The sequence below is a fragment of the Chenopodium quinoa genome, unplaced genomic scaffold (genome assembly GCF_001683475.1).
Source record: "Chenopodium quinoa cultivar QQ74 unplaced genomic scaffold, ASM168347v1, whole genome shotgun sequence".
Taxonomy (NCBI): domain Eukaryota; kingdom Viridiplantae; phylum Streptophyta; class Magnoliopsida; order Caryophyllales; family Amaranthaceae; genus Chenopodium; species Chenopodium quinoa.
In genome coordinates, this window is record NW_018744835.1 from 1,916,150 (window position 1) to 1,939,604 (window position 23,455).

A 23,455-nucleotide genomic window follows, 5' to 3' on the forward strand; every position below is an offset into this window, starting at 1 on the left:
TGTGGTTATTTTATGATTATAAATTTGGAACTTCAAAGTTAATTGCAAGAATAAATTTTCAGATTTTTGGTTATTGTTTTTGGAGTCTTTATTGAATTGAGGAATTTTTGGGTTTAAAGTCTACTAACTTTCTATATAATGTATGTAGTGATAAAGATTTCTATAATTTCAAGATTTCATATGTAAAATAAATTTTCAGATTTTTATAAAGCTCTAACTAGCTGTAATTTTATGAATAAGTATGTATTTCAAGGTTTTTATGAAGGAAACTTAAAGAACTATATATAAGCTTTTGATTTTAATTAAAGGGAAAGTTTTAAAGAGTTGTTTAATTGAATTTTGAAGGTTTTAAAGTAAGTTAGTATTGCTGTAAATTTATTAGTTTGGTATTGATTGGACTATTGTTGTTTGGTTTAGGAGAGGTTTTCGTAGAAGATGATTTCTAGTTCCTAAAGTGGCCAACCAACTCGTTTACTCAAGCTACGTACAAGGATACGAACACCTTGACTTTAGGAGCACGTTTAAGGACTTGGAAAACTTAGAATCATGTTAGGAAACTTGTAGATTGGTTGAAATTGTTTGGTAGTGAGTTTGATTGATGATGAATTGTAATGATCGGTTTGATTTATGTATGAGAAATACGTATTGATTTTCCTTGTAAGTATTAAATATGCAATAACTTGCAAGATGAGCTTAGAGGCAAAGGTACATGAATGTATGGAATGAATTATTTTATTACACGTTCATTATTATTGAAATTGAATGAGTAAAGAAAGGATTAAAGTCTTACAAGACGAGGTCGAGGATTTGAGGTGCCTTATGCACTTAAGGTGTTTATACACCGAGGTAGTTAAAGGATTTAATAAAAAATATTGTTTGTCACTAATAAATTAAGAATTGAATTGGAAACTTGAATTGTTTGAATGATTAATGTTTGATTGGTTGTATTATTTTGCATTTGAGTCATCACCAAGTTTAAACTAGTAAATCACGCACTACAAGAAAACAGCTTGATTCCGACGGACTGTTTTCGACGGACACGTATTTCCGTCGGAAAAATCAGGAAATCCAACGGATTTTTATTCCGTCGGAAGTTTCCGACGGATTTTCGACGAAATTTTAAAATTCGTCGGAATTTTTCGACGGAATAAAAATCCGCCGGAATATATGGTGTTGCCGACGAAATATTCCGTCGGACAGTTAATAATTTTCCGATGGAATTAAAATCCATCGGAAATTTCCGACGGAATATTCCGTCGAAAACACCATATATTCCGGCGGATTTTTATTCCGTCGGAAAATTCCGACAGAATATTCCGTCGGAATTTAATTTAAAAAAAAAAAAAAAGGAAACCCTAACTTAAAAATGAAATGCGCCTCTTTCTTTCCCATTTCTCCTTCTCTTTCTCTCTCTTCTCCTCTCCTCTTCTCCTTCAAAATAACTCTTTGTTTCTCTCTCCTCTCCTCTACTCCATCAATTCGGCCTCTTCCTTCTCTCTTATCTTTCCCCTCTGATCTCCAACCGCCACCACCACCTCATCATTCTTCTTTCCCCCCGATCTCCAACCGCCACCACCACCTCATCATTCGTCTTTCCCCCCCAATTTCCAACCGCCACCACCACCACATCAGCGCAACAACAACAACAACAACACGGGCGCAACAACAACAACAACAACACATCGCAACAACCAAAACACAGCCGCAACCACCACGATCTAGATCTAGGTTTTTTATTCAATTTTGAAAATATTTGATTTTTAATGTTATTGTAATGTTAGTTTATAATGAATTTTTTTTAGTAATTGTATATTTATTTATTTCTTTAAATTGTTTTGGTCTTTTGGGTAATTTTTTTGTTTTGTTTAGATAATTTTCGGTATTTTTGTTTTGATAATTTTCGGTATTTTTTGTTTCGGTGTGGTTTGGTGTGGGTGGTGTGGGGGTGGTGGGTTTTTTTGGTGGGCAGGGGGTGGGCTCGTGGTTTCGGTGTGGGTTGGGGTGTTGTGGTTTTTTGGGCAGGAGGTTTTGAGGGTGATAGAGTGCTGGTCGGCGTTTTTCGCGGGCGGGGGAAGAGTGGGGTGGGGTACTGGGGTGTTTTCGTTAGGGGATGGGGGAGGCGTGGGGGGCTAGAAAGGGGTTTCATTTTTTTTTTCCTTACTGTTCTGGGTAGGGGTGGGAGTGGGTGGGTGGGTGGGGTGGTCTGGGTGGGGGATGTTCTGGGCAGGGTGGGGTGGGTAGGGGTGGGGGTTTTTCTGGGCATGTGGGGCGTTTTTTTTTATTGTATTTTCCGACGGAAATTTCCGTCGGAATATACCTTTTCCGACGGAAATTTCCATCGGAATATTCCTCTTCCGATGGAATTTTCCGTCGAAATCCACTTCAACTCCGACGGAATTTTCCGTCGGAACTTTGCGACGGAATTCCGGTTAAAGTCAAAACCAGCTCCGACAGACGTAATTTCGTCAGAAAGTTCGTCGGAAAGTGGCTTCCGACGGAATTTTCATCGGAAAACGTTCATTTTCCGACAAGGGTCGTTGCGACAGACTACTTCCGACGAAATTCCGTCGGAAAGGCCAATTCCGACGGATTTTTCAATGTTTCCGACGGATTATTTCCGTCGTAATTGAGCTGTTTTCTTATAGTAACGTAAAGTGCAAGAAGGATGAGCAATAAAACTCTGGATTTGTGCACATCTAGAGTATTGACAAACAGGGGTTGGGGTTCACGGGGTATTAGCCGTGTACTTTTCAGAGGCCGTCTGATCTATGAGTCTCTTGTTTTCAAATACTTTTAAAATTATAAGGAATTAGATGAGATCTCATACTAGCTATGGCCACGGAGTCGCGCCCGTCTGCCATTGGATGTTTATTAATGTTTTCGACTGGAGGCATAAAGTTTTTCTTTTATTAATGTTCCGAAATGGGGCATAGGGGGACAACCTGGCTCTGATACCATTTTGTAACCCCCCAATTTACTAGCTAATAATAACAAAATCCCAATAATTACAACCCAATAAAGTAGGTGAGCTATTTATACAACTTTACAAACTTGTTATAAAATACAAAGATCAATAGAATAATTAATATAATTAATTCACTTAAACAATGTAGTTCGAACTACATTACACATATACACCTCAAGGGTAAAATAACTCCGTACTCTGAAAATGACCTTTGTCAAACTCAACCTCAAATAATGACACAAACCTTTATTCAATTAACTCATCTATCCCATAAGTGTGCCACGCTCTTCGTTTTATACCTAGCCTTGGACATGAGCAATTCGAATAAATAAACCAACAAGTATAAAAACTTGAATACTCTCAATAACAAGAAAACACCTCTAACCATGACCAATATGGGTCAAATCCCACTGTAGGGGACCATAGAAAAATATAAATAAAGATTGTACCTCATTCTTAACTTATGATCATTATCTCCTTACCAACATGCCAAGGATTAAGGTAATTAACATCGAGCCTCAAACCAAGAACAAAATTAATAATTCTCAACCTTTGATCTCATAGTATGATCAAATAACCATTCATTGGCAGATAAATAGTATCTCAATAATGGCACGGGTTCCCAAATTATATAACATGACGTACTTGATTCATAAAATATCTCAACACTTACATGGCAAATATACTAGTTCCCAAATATAGTTAACTCACAACCCAAAATAATACTCTGCATTAATAACCCTAAAACCTCAATATAACAATACTCCTTATAACAACAACATTAAAAACCCTAGAAATAATAGTACAATCAATCAATACAACAATTAAATCATATAATACAACACACTAATCACATATATATATAAATCGATCCTATAAATAACAAATTATAAAATTTTACACACAATAATACGAAGTACAATCAATACTAACAATCTATAATTAAACAACTCCAAAAATTAAAATTGTGTGATTACGAGACAATAAATGATATACATACAACTCCAAGATTAATAAATTCGTGTGATTACCTTTAGATAAATTACAACCGAAATACAACACACTAATCTATCACATATATATATAAATTGATCCTATAAATAACAAATTATAAAATTTTACACACAATAATACGAAGTACAATCAATACTAACAATCTATAATCAAACAACTTCAAGAATTAAAATTATGTGATTACCTTTTGAGAAATAAAAACGGATCGAAAACACCAAACAGAATATATGTATAATTGTAAACAAAATAATAAAATCAAGGAAATAGGATATTATGAGGTTAAGTGGCTGAGAATTGTTTTAAGAGATCTAAGGAATGTGAATAGATGATAAAAAAAAATCATCTTGCTGCCAACTAGTCAAATAACCATACGGTTAAATGGCTTGTTTTTTTTTTTTTTTTTTTTTATATTAGAGATAAAAGAATATAAATATAAGGATCCCAACCAGATTAAAAAAAAAATATAGAATTTTATAGTTTAGTAAACAACAAGAGTCCTACTAGATATTAAATAGGGTTTAAGATAATTTTTATAGGATAACAAAAATAGAGTATAAGATCGAATTTATAAAATAATTTAAAATATCTTATTTTAGCCATAAAATATATTTGATATAATCTTAAAATATTCGGGTATTACAATAATTATATATTTATATATTTCCTAATTTTTGTTATCTAATTATTGTTTTTTTTTTCTATGAAATTCTGTTTTGATTTTTTTTTTGTGGTTGTGGTCGATTTTGTTGTGTTAATTTTTGTATTTTTGGGCTAATTTTTGTTTTTTGGAGTTATTTTTCGAGTTTTTGAGTTTTTGGTGTGGTGGTGTCGGTGCTGGTGTGTGAAGGTGGTATATATAGGGGTTTAGGGTTGGTGTCGGTGGTGGTTTTGGAAGTTAGGGTTAATGTTTGGTGGTGGATCTGGGTGGGTTACGGGGTTTTTTTGGTGGTTCTAGGTTGGTTACGGGGTTTTTGTGGTGGTTCTGGGTTGATTACGGGGTTTTGTGGTCTGGGTGGGGGGGTCTGGATGTGGATGGTGTGGGGTGGGGAGTTTGGTATATATATGGGTGGTGTAGGGTGGTTAGGCGTGGTGGTTAGTGTGGGGGGGATCTGGGACTCTGGGTGGGTTATGGTTTGTGTTAGGGGGTTGGTTAGGTGGGGAAGTGGTGGCTCGACAGGGTGGGTTAGGGTGGTTGGGGCTGGTGGTGCTGGTTTTTTTTTTTTTTTGCAACAGTTTCCGACGGACTTTTCGGTGCCGGAAAACCTCTTCCGACGAAAAAATTTTGATGGAAAAGGTCGTGTTTCCTACAAAAGGGCTTCTGACGAAAATTCCGTCGGAAACGGGTTTTTCGACGGAATTCAGGGTGATTCTGACGGAATTTTTCCGTCGGAAATGACCTGTTTTCTAGTAGTGAAAGGACCAATTCAACCAAAAGCTTAAGCTGATGGTTGAGGCCTAAGATTATGTTTTTATACTCTATCACGTCCCCTCGATCACACGAGAGCCTGTTGGGCTTGAAGTGTGGATGCAGCATGGGCCCTCCTTATACCCAGCGCTTAATATTCCACTTAAAGGTGGGGGGTGGATGAAATTCGAACCCGTGACCTCTATGTCACGTTGGCTCTGATACCATGTTAAATGATCAACTCAACCAAAAGTTTAAGCTGGTGGTTGAGGACCAAGATTATGTTTTTATACTCACATGGAAGTTTATTATTGTGATTATAACATAAATTCATCTCCAATGGAGGATTGGCAAAGGGTTCTAGGTGCTTTGTCGAGCAGGGAACGAATACAGCTTCCCTTTTTCGTACTCGAAGATCTGCATCTTCCTTTAAGGATGTTACTCATAAATACATGGCCAGTTTTGATATGATCTTTGGAGATGACATTGTCAATACTAGGGATGCTATTGAGAGAATGAAAAACAGATCGAACATCAAGAACCTTATTCACTTCGTACTGATCTGTTACTCACCTACAGATTAACTTGTCAACAATAATATGGGTAATTTTCATTCCAATTTGCCAAATCTATGACAGTGAAGGACTTACACGCAGCAGGGGTAAAATTTGTGGCAAGTGATCATGAGAGTAAGAATCCACTCGATATCAAATTTGACAAGAATAATGGGGTGTTACTAATTCCCAAACTTGGGTTCAATAATTACACATAATCTGTCCTACGTAAGGTCTTATATTACGACCAATGTCACAATCCTCGATTCGAAGGTTTTTGTTGGCCTTATCCCTCAAACCTTAATCCTCAAACCTTATCCCTTCTTCACTCTCAACTCACAACCATCACTCAAAGTTTATCCCTTCTTCACTCTCAACTCCCAAACGAACATCACTCAAACCTTATCCCTTCACTCACAACTTACAAAATTACAAATCTACATTATTATTGCTTCATCTGTTTGACTGTTTCGGTACTACACTACTACTCTTTCCTCAGTCACTTTTCTACATCTGTTACTCAGTAACTTATTATGCGGGTATTGAGAGGAAAAAAAAAAAAAAAAATCTTACAGTGATACAATATTTGATATACATATATTTATTTGTACCATTTGAAAAATATTTATAGCACTACAACATTTAATGATACTATTTACCTATATAATGGTACTATTTACCAATACAATATTTAATGGTACTACATTGTACTTTGTTATGATTCAAAAATGAAACGGGATCAAACAAAAGTCGGCTCACCTTCATTTAGCTCAACCCTTGCGAATTTACGCCTTTGCCCTCCTATTTACAAACCAAGTAAATGTCGCCTATGCGCCTAGAAGCACTCCTTTATTCTTCCACCAACCTCACTTCCTTCATATTTTATTCCTTTCACTCTTCCTAAAACTCCGCATATAGAGAAATGGATCAAGTAATAATATATTGAGAGAGTATTTGTTTTGTGATTATGTAAATATATTTAGTAGATAAAAACAATTACTTTAGAAATACGTAAATACTAGTTTTAGCCTCGTGCAATGCACAAATTTGTAATAATAAGATTTATTAATAATGATATCAATAAAAAAAAAATGGAATTGATTGAAATTAAATGACTTAGGCAACTCCTTTTTCCTTTTTTTTTTAAATTTAAATGTGTTTAATATCTGCACTTAAAATTCTACTCCCTCCGTTAATTTTTATTTGCAACTTTTACTATTTTAGTCCGCTAAACATTATGTGCAACTTTCTATTTTCTTTATATTTTTAGTCAACAAAAACTCTAGAAATTACATATTTACCCTTATTTAAAAATTTTGATTTTTATAATTTTACCCTTATTTGCAAGTGGGTGGGCCAACTTTCTCTTTCCTATCACTTTAATTACCTTCATTTACTTTCTCTAATATTTGCCCCTTAAGTTTTGCCTCGTGAACTGCAAAACACTCCAAAGTTGCAAATAAAAATTAACGGAGGGAGTATATAATTTCATATTTTTAATGGAATTTTATAAAAACAAAAATTATTACTCCCTTCGTATTTTATTTTGTGTTACTCCTTCTGTTCATAGAACTGACACAGTCAAACTTGCACATGCCAATGCACTAGTTTGACTACATGATCAAATATTACGGAGTAGTAACAATATTAATACTTATATAATATCTATTTAACACTATATTTTATGATACAACTTGTTTTTTATATTACTAAAAATGATGGTCAAAATAAGTATTTAATAGTAAAAAGAAAAAGTTAAACGTATTAATTAATTAGGAACGGAGGGAATGAACTTTCATTTTGCGGTCGTATATTTAAAGTGTTACACTTTCTTTTTATGGTCTTTTTTTAAGTATTACACATATTTTTTTAGCAACTTACTCATTTAAATATTAATTTTCTCTCATCTCATGGTTCCTACTTAAACACCCTACTATTTTTTTTATTATTTAATTCCCTCTCATATTCCTTACATTTCAACAAATATTAAGTCTTATGTGTGGCTAGCCACACAATGTGACCACATTGATTTATAAGAGTAGTTATTATTTATTTGGATGAGTAACCTCATTTTTTCATAAGAGTAACCCTATTTGTCTATATAAGTATCCCAAATATATTGTACGAGTAATATCAAGTAATTAAAAATTAAGTAACCCCATTTGTTCTTTCGAGTAACCCTTATTCTTTCAATTTTTTTTTTTTTTATTATGACTAATGAAAGAATAATGGACTTTTTTATGAGAGTAACCTTATTTTCCCATTGAAATAATCTCTTATACATCAAGGTAACCCCGTTTCCTCATCATTGGAACCCTTAATATGTAATTAAATACTTTATAGGTGAAGTAGCCACACTAGCCATATGGCTAGTCACATATAAGTATTTATGTTTAATAAAATATTAACCTCATTATCTTTTATAATAGTTTTTTTAAAATACTTCTTACAATGTCTTATATTGAAGTCCATTAATTTTTCAAAAATTATATACCGATCAGAGTGTAACACTTAAAAAAATAGAGGGAGTACTTTTGATTTTAGGTGTAAAACAATAATGTCAATTATAAGCTGAAAAGCTCGCTGTATAAAAAGTAAACCAGCCCGAGGCAAAGAATACACATACATTTTACGAAATATTTTTCATTCAATTTTTTTTTTTTTATTTTTTTTTTCATCTCACTCTCTTCGGGGTACCTTGCGAGGCGCAGTGCACGTGTTGAATCGATTGGTGCTACAGCTTTGCAATTTGCCGTAAGTCCCCGCAATCGTTTTTATATAATTTAAATATTGAGTATTTTAATATGTTATCCTACATTTTATTAAGAAATTATTATGAATGTAAAACAAGCTTTCAATTTAGTATAATCTGTCTTACTTTTTTAAGTTTGTCTAATTTAGTTTTCCCCATATATATTATACTCCCTATAAATCGCTCTTATATCCCTTACATTGGTCCTTTTTTCTAAACCTGGTATTTATTTAACTTAATTACTTAAAATATTTTCATTGAGATTATATAGTTTCTCCTTTTTTATGAGTTTTTTTTTTTTTTTTTGAACAAATTTTTTATGAGTTTTTTGAAGTTATTAATTTTACTAAACTTAATAGTTTTATTGTTGAAGAATAATTTGACTTATTTTTTTTCTCCAAAAAAAAATGACTTATTTTCACCAAAGTTAATTTATTTTTATTTAAATTAAAAAAATTACGATGACGTAAACAAGGCTTGTTCTCATCACTAAAAATGGATGAAGTTAAATTATTTTCACTGATTAAAGTTTATATTCATGATTTATTATTATTGTTCTTTACAATTATTAAATTTACAAAATCAAACTTTTGTTTCCTAAATTTAATTTATTATTTTGGTAAATAACAATTTTTAGAATTTAATTATTTTTTTATTAAAAATTCCCTCCTTTTCAAAACGTTCTTTCCATTTTGACCGCTTAAATTTGTCAATGCATTACTTTGATCATAAATATTTTTTTTTTTTTTTTGGAAACCTTGATCATAAATAACTTAATTAGTTGCAAATTAGTTAAAAAAAATTGTATCATAGTTAAAATAAAATATTCATTGAAATGTATTAAGTAAACACCAATATGACTATATTATGTGTTTTTTTTATATATATTAAGAGCAATACTATGTATACTCTAGGGATAACAATGGATCGGATTCGGATAAGGTGGAGCTTCACCCGCATCCATCCATTATTCCAAATGCTCCATTCACATTCATCCGTCATCCGCTTCAACCATTATCCATATCCGTCTGTCCATCATTTGTAAATGAAACGGGTGGAGTGGATAACTAATGGTTGAACATTTTAAGTGGAAAAAAAAAATCCATATAAAATCTAATATTCAGTTAGTTATACAATTTTTTTTTTATTAATAAAAAAAAGAAACAACAACATATTGTTTCAACAGAAAAAAGTAAATTCATACACAATTATCATATTTAATTTTTAATATTTTTAGAAAAAAAAATTAATGTATGTTAAACGAGTGGATGGATGGTTAGCGGGTGAAGAATAGTATCATTCACATCCGGTCAGATCCATCATTCACTTCATCCGTCACCTGCTTCTCATCTATTTATTTCGGGTTTTCGTCCATTATTTAAAGCGGGTGGAGCGGATTAGCGGATATTCATTTAACATTGCCATCTCTAGTATACTCCAATTATAAAGGTTTTCATCGCATAAATAATGATAAGAAAAAAAAGAGAGAGAGAAGAAGAAGAAGTGGGAGTATTATTTTAAATGGGAAGAGAATATTGCTAAGCTTCGTATATTGGGAATTTGGAAAGTCTACTCCATCTATTGATTATATTCCATACTTACAGTCTACGATTAATACAGATGGAAAACAACACTCAACAAAATGAAATAACAGAGCAAGATGAAAACAACGGGGTGCTAACTTCAATGCATAACAAGCTGGACTCCTTGAATGTTTCTTTTAACAAGAATTGGTGCATTTATAAAGTTCCTGAATATATCTTAAAGGGGTATGAATATTTTTATCAGCCTTTATTGATGTCAATTGGTCCCGTATTCTATAAAGATCCAAAACTAGAAACCATGCAAAAAGTTAAATGGATTTACTTGAATAGCTTCCTTCAACATTCCATCAATGCTAATCAAAGCTTGAATCCTTACATTGATTATGTTAGGGATAAGGAAGGGGAAATCCGCAACTGTTATCAGCAAGAAAGTAGGCTATCTAGCGATGAGTTTGTTGAAATGATAGTGCTTGATGCTGCATTCCTGATCTACCATTGCTTGATACTCTGGTCTTCCTCGTTTGATGTACCTTTAGTTGGGAATAATTTAAAAGTAAAAATGGCTAATGCGAATTATGATTTAATTCGGTTGGAGAACCAAATTCCATATTTTGTTCTCAAGGGAATCTTTGATATAGCATTTGGTCACATCTACCCACCTATTACTCTTATTCGTGCTACTCTTGGATTCATAAACTGTATTGGTATTGATATACCTGGAACTAAGGCTATCAAGAGTACTACTGAAGGTAGTAAAATAACAGTTGAATCAAACATTAAACATTTATTAGATCTCCAAAGGATGTGTTGTTGCCTTTCTTTGAGCAAACCATTGCGCAACCAACCAATTACAAATCCAACAACCGATTCAGATTCATACATACACAAGGTGATGTCTTGGATCTGTCCGTCATCATTATGTAATAGGCTGCGTAAGCGTCATCTCAAGACGAAAGCTGATTATAACTGTAATCGTCATCTTTGTTACACTGCCAAGCAACTATTTGACGCAGGAGTGACATTTGTGGCAGGTGAAACTGACAATATACTTGATGTAACATTTTCTAAAGGGAAACTCACGATTTCGAAATTAAAAATACAGGATACCACAGAATCTCACCTGCGGAACTTGGTTTATTTTGAACAGTGCCATTATTACCGAGATACTTACTTCATTGATTATATTGTCTTCCTTGATCAATTGATAGACACCGTGGAAGACGTGCAAGTGTTAGTTAAAAACAAAATTATTAGTAATTATCTAGGAAGTGATGATGATGTTGTAAAGCTTTTCAACAATATTGGCAAAAATGTGCTGGTATTATGCAAGAATTATTACTGCGAAGTCAGCGATGATCTGAATCGATACGCTTCAACCCGTAGGCATCAATGGATGGCTATTTTGAGGAGCCAATACTTCAATCAGCCTTGGACAATTTTGTCAGTGATCGCTGCAATCATACTTTTTGTGCTTACTCTATTACAGACTATTGCAGCTTACATCTACAAGTAATCCAACTGCCAATGCTGAATGTTTTGAAGCCGATGTTGCCATTTCAGCTACTGCAATGAAATCAGAGACTTGAATCATATTCACGTTGTTGAGTTTTTTTTTTTTTTTTTTTTTTTTTTTTTTTTTTTTTTTTTTTTTTTTTTTTTTTTTTTTTATTTGTGTGTATGTTTCTTTTTTTTTTCAAGGTGCAACCTAGCTACTTTATGTAAATTTGATATTAGTTCGTAATTGTAACTTTGTTGTTGGTAATAATCCATTAATGCAATGTTATATGCCTTCAATTTCAAGATTAGTGTCATAAGATATTGTTTATGTAATTTTATTATACTAACATGTTTAGACATATCAAGTTTGATCATTAATACATTATTGGGATTTTTATTGCAATAACAATCTACTATTGTTGTCGTTTTAGAAACTATCACCTACAACGTTTTTTTCATACTTGTATATATTATTATCTATAGTTTCCAAAAACATTAAATTTTTCCACCAAATTGCCCATGCCCCTCCTATATGACGTCATTGTGGACCCTACTAACGATTTGTATCGAGAAGTTTGTTCATGTGTCATGCACATGTTGTATATCATCACATATTCACATTATCAAAACAAAGAGTTTAAGATTTTGTACTAGTTTGTACTTGTGCTGTAAACGACTTATTTATTAAAGTTAAACTTATATTATAAAATTTATTATAGTGGGTGTAGGGTACCCATCCCATAGACCGTAACAAAAATTCTTTCATACACCTGGCGCACCTTAATGTATTTCAGTTCCGGAGTAATTTTTATACTCATTTTTTATGATGATTTAAGAAATAATTACTCTATCATGTCTTTTAACAAAACATTTAGGAGTGCACTTGTATGACTTAAGTAAATGCAGATGGGAAACAGGGAAGTACAAACAAAATTAACAATGTCGGATCAAATGAGTTGAAAGCTATGGTTTCATTTTGGACACACCCCTACCCATATGCTAGTTAAATACTCTATAGGGCGTAGGTTAATAACATTAATAGAAAAAAATATTGGATTAATAATTTATTATACAGTAAGGGTTGTGAGATAAAAAAAAATTAAAAAATAAAAAAAAGCTAAAGTAGGGAACTATATAAGAAGATAGAGATATAATAATGGCCCTAAATTGAAAAATTATGCACTTAACAAAATTTGACTGAGTTAAGCACTTTATAAGACTAAAGATTCTTTAATTGCTATTTGGTTTTGGGGTAAAACCCTCTTAATTGGACTAATAAAGTGGACTCTCTTTATTGATAATGTGTGCGACTCAAGTCCTTATTTAGCATAGTATCAGAGTCATGCCTAGGGTTTGAGATTTAGGACTTTAGGCTAAAGAGTTACTTCATGTGAGGGAAACTACTTCTAGCATATGATTTTGCGATAGGTTTCTTTGGACTTATAAAATTAGACTCTCTCTAATGTTGAAAGGCACGCTCAGGATCGTAGTTAATACATCATCTCTTAACAATTAACATTTACGATAGAGGGAATATATTTAATAACTTGAATGGATTAAAGAAGTATTTCTAAATCTTACAATTGTGGAAAAGAATACAATTTTATTCTTTAACTAATATCGTTGCATTTACTTTATCATATTCTTATTTGCTTTGTTTGAACGTTACTTTTGATTGTAAGTGTAAAACAATATTATTGTCAAGCTGAAGCTGGAAAGCAGTATAAAAAGAAAACCAGTCCAATGTTCAGAATCACATAAATATAATAATTTTAAAGCTTACTAAATATTTTTCATTCAAAGTTTATTTTTATTTCACTCTCTTCGGGTACCTTGCGAGGCGCAGTGTACGTGTTTAATCCAAGTGTTGCTACAGCTTTGCAATTTGCCGTAAGTCCCCACAATTGCTTTTCATATTTAACTTAAATATGGAGTTTTTTAATATGTTGTCTTACTTTTTATTAAGAAATTAATATGAATGTAAGATAAGCTTTCAATTTAATATGCTTTGATTTACTTTTTAGTTTGTCACATTTAGTTTTCCCCATAATATACTCCCTATAATTGAAGGAGTTGAGAATCGCTCTGATATCCCCCTTACATTGGTCATGTTTTCTTAATCAGGTATTAATTTAACTTAATTACTTAATAGCTTGTTTGACATCGTTTTTTGCTTTCAGTTTTCTGTGTTTTTGAAAATAAAAAACCAAAAACAAGAAATAAGAAATAAGAAAAAGGTATTTTCATTTTTCTATTGTCAATTTTCAAAATTATTTTAGTTGAGCTGTTGAAATTATAAATAGATGAAAGGGGAAATTATAATACTACGCTTAAATTAACTTGTATTTAATCCATTGAAAACCGTATCGTATAACAACAAATATTACGAGTATATATAGCAAAACTAGCAAAAAGTTAGGAACATGTATGATCCCATGATCATTAATCCATACTGCTCTTTTGACTCTACTAATACAAACTTATAACTTAGGATAACATATTCCTTTACATTAGGGGTTAACTAACCACTAATAATTTAAAGCAAATATTCCAACACACAGTACCCTTAATAATTTAAAGCATGCTCTTTTTGAAGTTAAATTATTTTCATCGATTAAAATTTATTGTCATTGTTCTTTAAAGTTATTTATTTAACTAAATTGAAACCTTTTTTTTTTTTTTTTTTTTGAAAACCCAAATCGAAACTTTTTTTAAAACTAAATCTAACTTTTTTTTTTGTTGAAGTAACTATTTTACTAATTTAATTATTTTTATTAAATACTCTCTCTGTTTTATAATTTTCTTCTCGTTTTGATTGTGTACATTGTCAATGCATTACTTTGACATAAATATTTTAATTATTAATTAGTTGCAAATTTGTAAAAAGTATGACAATTAAATATTGATAAGCTATTCATTTAGACGAATTAAGTAAAACCCAATATGGTTACATTATGCTCCATGTATTGAGAGCAATTTAAAAGATTTTCTCATCTTATTATAAATAATTATAATAAGCTTCTAAATGGAAAGCAAAAAACGAAGCACAGATTATATTTTTTAATGGGGAAAAAAATATGGCCTTAGTGCCACCAATTTTTATTTTTTTTAAATTAACCCCCAAACTTAAAACTAAAATTAAATTTTCAGTTGAGGTAAATTGAATTTGATGAAAGATTGAATGGTATAAGAACTATAAGGTGAAGCATATGTTATCATTGCTATGCTTCGTATGTTGGGGATTGGAAAAATCTACTCCATGTATTGATTACGTTCAATACTTATTGATAAGTATATATATAGTGCTTTGGAATAAAATTATTTGAATAAACTAGACATATACTTACATTATACAATTAATACAGATGGAAAACAACACTTTACAAAATGAAATAATAGTGCAAGATGAAAACAACGGGGTGCTAACTTCAATGCATAAGGAGCTGGACTCGATTATTTTCTTTAACGAGAATTGGTGCATTTATAAAGTTCCTGAATTCATCTTGAAGGGGCATGAATATTTTTATGAGCCTTTAGTGATGTCAATTGGTCCCGTATTCTATAAAAATGATCCAAAACTAGAACCCATGCAAAAGATTAAATGGTTATTCTTGAAGGGCTTCCTTCGATATCCCAAAAATGGCTGTACAAGCGTGAATCCTTACATCAATTTTGTAAGGGAGAAGGAAGTTGAAATCCGCGGCAATTATCAACAACAAATTAGACTCTCTAGCGACGAGTTTGTTGAAATGATAGTTCTTGATGCTGCATTCCTGATCTACATAATCATGTTAGGTAGCCAAGATTATTTTAAAGTGCCTCTATTATGGAAACAATTGCCACCACAATTTAACTATAGTTGTTACGATGTAAGTAGGTTGGAGAACCAAATTCCATATTTTGTGCTCAAGGGAATCTTTGATATAGCATTTGGTCACATCTACCTACCTACTACTCTTATTCATGCTACTCTTACCTTCATAGGCGGTTCGCATTTCGGTATCCTGGGATGTAAGGCTATCAAGAGTATTATTGAAGGTAATAAAATTACAGATGAATCAGATATTGCACATTTGTTGGATCTCCAATGGATGTGTTGTCGCCTTTCTTTGAGCACACCATTGCGCAACCAACCAATTACAAATCCAACAATCGTTTCAAACACTGCTAAGCAACTATATGACGCAGGAGTCACATTTGTGGCAGGTGAAAGTGAGAATCCACTTGATGTAACATTTGCTAACGGGAAACTCACAATTTCGAAATTAAATATATATGATAACATAGAATCTCAACTGCGGAACTTGGTTTGTTTTGAACAGTGCCATTATTACGAAGATACTTACTTCATTGACTATATTGTCTTCCTTGATCAATTGATAGACACCGTGGAAGACGTGCAAGTGTTAGTTAAAAACAATATTATTAGAAATCAACTAGGAAGTGATGATGATGTTGTAAAGCTTTTCAACAATATTGGCAAAAATGTGATTGCATCATGCAAGAATTATTACTACGATGTCAGCGAAGATCTGAATCGCTACGCTTCAACCCGTAGGCATAAATGGATGGCTATTTTGAGGAGCAAATACTTCAATCATCCATGGACAATTTTGTCAGTGATCGCTGCATTCATGCTTTTTGTGCTTACTCTATTACAGACTATTGCAGCTTACATCTACAAGTAGTCCAACTGCCAATGCTGAATGTTTTGAAGATTGTTGCCGATGTTGCCATGTCAGCTACTGCAATGAGATCAGAGACTTGAATCATATTCACGGTGTTGAGTTTTTTTTTTATTTTTTTATTTGTGTGTATGTTTCTTTTTTTTTTTCAAGATGCAACCTAGCTACTTTATGTAATTTGATATTAGATCGTAATTGTAACTTATTAATGTTGTATTTTGTTGTTGGTAATAATCCATTAATGCAATGTTATATGCCTTCAATTCCGAGATTAGTGACATAAGATATTGTTTATGTAATTTTATTATACTAACATGTTTAGACATATCAAGTTTGATCATTAATACATTATTGGGATTTTTTTAGCAATAACAATCTACTATTGTTGTCATTTTAGAAACTATATATCACCTACAACATTTTTTTCATACTTGTATATATTATTATCTATAGTTTCCAAAAACATTAAATTTTTCCACCAAATTGCCCGTGCCTTTCCTATATGACATCATTGTGGACCCTACTAACGATTTGTATCGAGAAGTTTGTTCATGTGTCATGCACATGTTGTATATCATCACACATTCACATTATCAAAACAAAGAGTTTAAAGTTTTGTACTAGTTGTACTTGTGTTGTAAACGACTTATTTATTAAATAAAATTCATTATAGTGGGTGTAGAGTACCCATCCCATAGACCGTAACAAAAATTCTTTCATACATCTGGCGCACCTTAATGTATTTTAGTTTCGGAGTAATTTTTGTATTCATTTTTTATGATGATTTAAGAAATAATCACCCTATCATGTCTTTTAACAAAACATTTAAGAGTGCACTTGTATGACTTAAGTAAATGCAGATGGAAAACAGGGAAGTACAAACAAAATTAACAATGTCGGATCAAATGAGTAGAGTGGAAAATTGAACTTGTAATATCATTCAACTTTACATACTCTTATACGTGTATCCTCTGTTTTTAATATTTTATATATTTGTAATGTACTCTCTCCGTTCTAAAGTAATGTTTCTGTTAGAATTTTTCAATGTCAAAAATTAAAATATTTGACAAAAATGTTGGGAATATCCAAATATGACATAAAACTTTTATACAAGATTACAAGTATATCTCATGAAAGTTTACCCGTACATGCGGCCATGCCCATTTGATTGGGAATTTTGAAACCCAAAAGGCCCACGTCACCAAAGCATAGCTAGCCCAGTTTGTAGTAATAACATCATTTCCGTAGAAATTATCCCGTTATCCGGTTGCACCTCTCTTTTGTACTAAGCAGTGAGCACATGCAGCCATGCAGGTGCTTATAAGAGTTCTCAGAAACTACATAGCTCAAGTTTTCCTCCAAAAATCTCTAATATACTTCGCGTCAAAATCATACTCAACGTGATCTTCAATTCTTCACATTCATTTATTAGTTCATCACGATTGTCACCTTCCATTATACGTATCAAAGAAGGTCTGACAAATGAGTCATTTGGTTCATATTGGGTTAATTTGGATGTATGTCATACTTTCATGTAAGTTTGAATTATATATTCAGGTTTAGTTAGGTCGGATTCGGGTTCAAATGGAGTCGATTTTAGTTTGGTTAGTTTCATATTGGATCAAATTTTAGATTGGGGCATTTCTTTTATAGGATTGATTTTTTTAGTTGGGTCAATTTTGATCTAATAAATGTTTAGATCTTTGGTTTATAAGATTGAGCCAACATGTTAATGTATGAAAAAAACGCACGTTTTCCTAAAACATGACTAAGATGAATGACTACGTATATAAGCTTGGCCAGAATATTTACATTTTAGGTTTAAGATAATGACATTTTGTTAGGCTTATATGTGTCAACCTCTTCTTCACTAAGGGTTTATACATAGACTTTGAAAATTTATCATAGTATACTCCGTACTATTTTTACAATCGATTACCCATCCGTCCTTATAGTTCCATATTCCATTTTAGTTGTTCAATCTGATTAAACATACCATTACATGCAATAGATATTAAGCAACACAGAGAATTTTAAATGTCAACCAGATTGCTTAATTGTATGTATCATCATAAGTTTTTCTAGAGCTAATCAAAGTGAGCCCGGATCGCTAGCCCAGCCCAGCCAATTTCGGGCATATTATTAGGCCCAAAACTAGGCCCGGTCTGTTTTTAAATTTCTTGGACGGGCTGGGAAATGCGATTTTATGCAGTTTTAGTTGATTTTTTTGCCTGGCTCAAAAAGCCGCCCGACCCAGCTAATTTGGGCGGGTTTGGGCACATAATTTATGGCCCGAATCTTGGCCCGGCTTGAGACATGGGCTGAATTTTTTGGTCTTGGCCCGACTAGCCCAATGATCACCTCTAAGTTTTTCTCCCCTATGTAAGTCTATTGAAATACATACATTATTTAACTACTCCATATTATAATATGTTCTAACATGCTTCCTTCTAAAAAGAAAAAAATTGGTTCTAACATGCTTAATTAAACACGTCAAATTCCCTTAAAAAATGAATAAACACATCAAATTGGAAACAAAGGTTTTTTTTTTTTTTTGGTCGCGTTTTAATACCCACAAGAATCGAACGATATGACATATTTGATAGCTCTAGTATATGCAAAACCTAAAGTGAACTTAGAAAGAAGTAATTGGCTTTCGAGAAAGCTCAAAAGCAAAGGCCCTCAAGTAGGCAAAGCATTAAGCATATGGCATTGCTAGCAACAACAAACAATGCATAATATTATCATAAAATTGGGTCAAATACGGCCCACCAACCAAAATTAGACCCTTTTTTTTTTTTTTTTTTGGATTTGTAAAGAAAAAGAAGAGGGCAAAAAAATTCTCAAAAAGGATTAGCCATTTTCTTTTTTTCCTTTACATTACATATAAAGATGAGAGTAAAAGCTACCTAGTTTTTGTTACCCATTTTGACCATCACAGTGTTAATTTTATTTTAATAAAATTAATTAAGTTTAAATCATAAATAAATAAAAATAAATAAAATCCGCTGAATTCAAACAAAACTTGGCTTGTTGCTTGTGTGGGCCTAAATTCGCATTTCATAGTCTCATGATTAAAGTTGTGTTTAGTCTATCGCTTTCTTATCTCATCAATGCAATTTTATGTTTTAGACGTGTCCACAATATAAACTTGTATATCATTTATATTTGTAATCACTTTGTTCCAACGAATTTGTGCACAAATTCCTCCTCTTATGATTTTAATCATTTTAAAATGATGGAAGATCTTCATTTTAGTTTAGCTACGTCTTCTCAATTCCTATCTACATTTAAATTAACTGTTAGATTATCAGTTCAAATAATACTATCAACGTGACAATTAATTTCAAATAAAAGGTGTATAAGAAAGATAAAGAGTAGACGACTAAACATGAGAGCTATATGAGAGTGTGTATCAATGCTATTGAGGCAATAAGTTTCGAGATTGGAAATTTTTTGGCTCATTCCATAACTTGTATTCTACTGTAAAAGCGAGATGAATAATAATTGTGTATCTAGCATCAGCTATAACACTGTCTCACCTTTTGTAATTTAGGATATGAAATGATTATTACACAAAATCTATACTTGTATATGTTTTTATGAAGGGTTTTGTTATGTAGAAATATCCGGATAATATTTGCATGGCACATGTTCAATCATACATGTAGGGTTCTAATACTAAGTTTATCACCTTAGTTTATTGGGGCCACATGTTGGGCCTATTTTAATGATGTTCTTTACATATAGCTAGCCCATTATGGATTTCATTCTCAAAATATTTACCTTATATCAAGTTTTGTGGTTTAACTAAATCATCAAATGGCTCTCATTCATCTTAATTTCATTTGAACATGTATGCCTCTTATATGACAGTAATGACACCTTAAATTATGTTAAAATAGGGTCATTGATAAAAGACAGAATGAAATACGTGGTCGATATGACAAGTTGATCAATCTACTCCTTAAAAGACTATTAGAATATGTCTTAAATCGATTTGTCTACTACAAACTGAGCACCTCATTAGTAGCATAAAACGAAAACCACTTAATTAAATTCGAACACGAAATCGATAATTTGCTACACTAATCTATGCACATAAAGAGTCTCCAAGTTATGCAAAGCCACTTTAACGAAGCTACCTTATAAGAGCAAAGGGTAGCCCCCCCAAATATTGGACCCCAGTTGACATGAAATGAAATGATATGGTAAGATAGTCTTAAAACTACAAACGTCAATTGAGCACATGAAGCAACATAAAGCAAGCTATGCTCAAAGGTAGACAAAGAATCTTACTAAAAGTCATGTAATGGAGGGTAGTAACAACAACTAATCAATGGTTTTGGTCCACCTTTTGACCACTACTAACTTAACTAGTTTAAAGATTTACCATCTCTTAAGAGGTCAGAGAATGAAACCAGATAAAAGCAACTGCCCTAAAAGTTTTGGAATCCTATGTGATTTCTATATGTTTAATATGCCATGCAAAATCTTAATGATAGTAACTATTGTTATTTTTTAAAGTGAAGTAATTAATTTATTCAATTGATCACTTTCTTATTGGAGTCATTAACTTAGTGATTAAATACATAATCTTGCCATAATAAGCTCTTTAAGGAGTCCTTAAGGAGGAAGTTTTCTCATAATTTTTGTTAAATAAAGAACTAACTCAATCAAAAGTTTAAACTGAAAATCATAGTAGCTTAATATACTCTATTACAATGAGAGATGTTTTTAGACTTGAAATATGGATGTAGCATGCATGTGTCTTACTACTCATACTCAACATTAAATATTTCACTTTAAACAAAGGGGTAGATGAAATATGAACTTGTTACCTTCTTGCCAAACTTGTTCTTGGTATTATGTCAAGAGATCAACTTGGTGAAAAACTTAAGATCATATGATGCTTAGAGCCCCATGATCAATTTTGTTTAAAATATATACTTCGTGAAATCGTTCCAAATTTTTGACTATGTAAATTAGAAAAAATAAATGTGAAAAAAAGGTTTTAGACCTTCTATACACTATAAGGGGGTGGGGGGAGATTAATGGCATACACAATGAAACCTTATTAGCTAAATTAAAAATATAGAGTAGATAATACTCAAGACAATTGACCTAAGCTATAAGGAAATAAATAAAATTATTTTTATGTTCAAAACAATTAAAAATACTTCGTATATGTATACTTGTTATACAAAATTAAAATAGTAATGTAATCCTATCTAAATCAATTAGTAACTCAAATATGAGTCAATCTCTCTTTATAACATATATCAATGGAGAATATCATGACTCCTCACATCTATTAGAAGGTATCTTATTCCTACCTGATTCGCATCGATCAATAAAGACTTTTTGGCTTATTTTGTTTAAATTTATCTCATTGTAACTTATCTACCTATATTTTTATATCTAAATTATTTGAAACTGTCTATATAATAAACTTGTTTTCACAATAGAGAAACATATTTTTCTTGAAATTATATTAATTAATGTTTAAATTTATTTTTTCTAAAATAAGCCAAGAAAAAGGTTAAATAACATGGGATTCAAGCCGAATCTTCCATTGACAAGTGAGTTCCCTCAGGAAGAAGCACCTACCTAAATCAAAATAATAAGCCTCATAAAATCTTCTGATATATTCCTCTCAATGATTGTTGTTAACAAGATTTTTAATTAAGGCTGACATTTCAATATTATATCTGATAAATCCTCAAGAAAAAGGCTCCCATGCTACTTGAACGTGATGTTATCTTAAAGAAGGAAAAAGAAGTTGTATTGTTGTAATGTTAGTGACACATACAATTGATGTTACGTACTCGATCTTAACGTTTGTTTGTCAATCATTGTTCATGCAAATATAAGTACTATTCCAAGTAAGATTTATTTTTTGGACAGAATGTTGAGTCCCTTAGGTTTTGAATGATGGTTTTGAATGATGACAAACAGCTATGGGAAACAGGTTTTAATAAGTGTTGAAAACAGTTGGTGGGAACCAGCTAACATAGAACACTGTTTCCCCAGACAAGTTATTACTTACATGAGTTTTCTTATTGAACTAACTTGTCTTTATACAGGGAACAGTTATATGATAAAAGTGTTATGTACTGGTAGGGAACCAGTATGTACTGTTTCCATGGTTGCTACGTGGTAAAGCAGTCACATACTCTTTATTGTGCATTAACCATGTTACATGTGCAGTAGTTGAGTTGATTCCAAGACTTGGAGCATAGAAGCCTTTCGAAGATATTTCGAAGAAAGATTGTTTGCTCATAATAGAAGTATTCAAGGAAGATTCAAGTCTTGAAGATTACATGAAGAAAAGACGATTTATGCTTTAATATGTTATCTAGGTTTTCATGTAATATGCTCCGTAGTATGCTTGCATGTTTGGGTTATATAAGTGCTTAAAAGTATATTGAAGTATGATATGAAATCTGGTACAAAGTTGGAACAGGTTTCATAACATGTTTCAATTCAGGGAACCAGGTCGGGGAACCAGGTTCACTGTATTCGAGCTGCCGTTTTGGAAAAAGATTTTACAAAAAGATTTTTTCGAAAAGATTATTTTGAAAATATTTTGTGCAGCTGGAAATAAGATGAAATATTCTTGGTTACCTAAAAACTAGGAGTATTTATCTTAATTGATTCTATCTTTGTGATTAAATCAAATAAGATAAAAACTTTCCTAAAATTACATTATATCTTATTCTCTAAGATTGTGTGATTTAAGGAAACTAGGTTTTAGGAATCTAAGCTTATATAAACTCATCTTATTTCACATATTTCGTGTGCCTCTCCAGAAATTAAAAAGAGCAATTATTTGAGAGCATATACTTAAGCACTAATCCCATTCATCAAGTCATATACAAGAGCATTCTAGTACTTAAACTTTTTCTCTTAATTAGCTTCGTAGAAGTGAGATCAAAGGAGAGTTCTTGATTCTTGTATTGAGTCTTTAACAAAGGGGTTAAAGGCTGGGTGAGTGTTTGTGAGTTCAAACACATTGGGCTTACGAGTGTAAGTCGAG

General features: G+C 32.0%; 2 protein-coding genes across 4 annotated transcripts; both read left to right on the forward strand.

Annotated features, from left to right (window-relative positions):
• The first annotated feature begins 8,465 nt into the window (after positions 1-8,465).
• On the forward strand, positions 8,466-12,154 carry LOC110704504 (UPF0481 protein At3g47200-like). Of its 3 annotated transcripts, none has more exons than XM_021882298.1 (2): positions 8,466-8,692; positions 10,625-12,154. In XM_021882298.1, exon 2 carries the CDS (start codon positions 10,695-10,697, stop codon positions 11,745-11,747), a length of 1,053 nt encoding a protein of 350 aa, XP_021737990.1. In that variant the 5' UTR covers positions 8,466-8,692; positions 10,625-10,694; the 3' UTR covers positions 11,748-12,154. The 3 variants fall into 3 exon arrangements, with proteins under 3 accessions (XP_021737990.1, XP_021737988.1, XP_021737989.1); XM_021882296.1 differs by having other exon boundaries at positions 10,311-12,149; XM_021882297.1 differs by lacking the exon at positions 8,466-8,692 and adding an exon at positions 9,360-10,459 and having other exon boundaries at positions 10,625-12,152.
• Positions 12,155-13,486: 1,332 nt separating this feature from the next.
• LOC110704355 (UPF0481 protein At3g47200-like) lies at positions 13,487-16,804 on the forward strand. The gene is made up of 2 exons (XM_021882139.1): positions 13,487-13,621; positions 15,097-16,804. Exon 2 carries the CDS (start codon positions 15,097-15,099, stop codon positions 16,417-16,419), a length of 1,323 nt encoding a protein of 440 aa, XP_021737831.1. The 5' UTR covers positions 13,487-13,621; the 3' UTR covers positions 16,420-16,804.
• The last annotated feature ends 6,651 nt before the right edge of the window (positions 16,805-23,455 follow it).

Bases quoted from the DNA above. Each gene is read 5' to 3' on its own strand.
- LOC110704504 (XM_021882296.1), top strand. From the start codon at position 10,311: ATGGAAAACAACACTCAACAAAATGAAATAACAGAGCAAGATGAAAAC.
- LOC110704355 (XM_021882139.1), top strand. From the start codon at position 15,097: ATGGAAAACAACACTTTACAAAATGAAATAATAGTGCAAGATGAAAAC.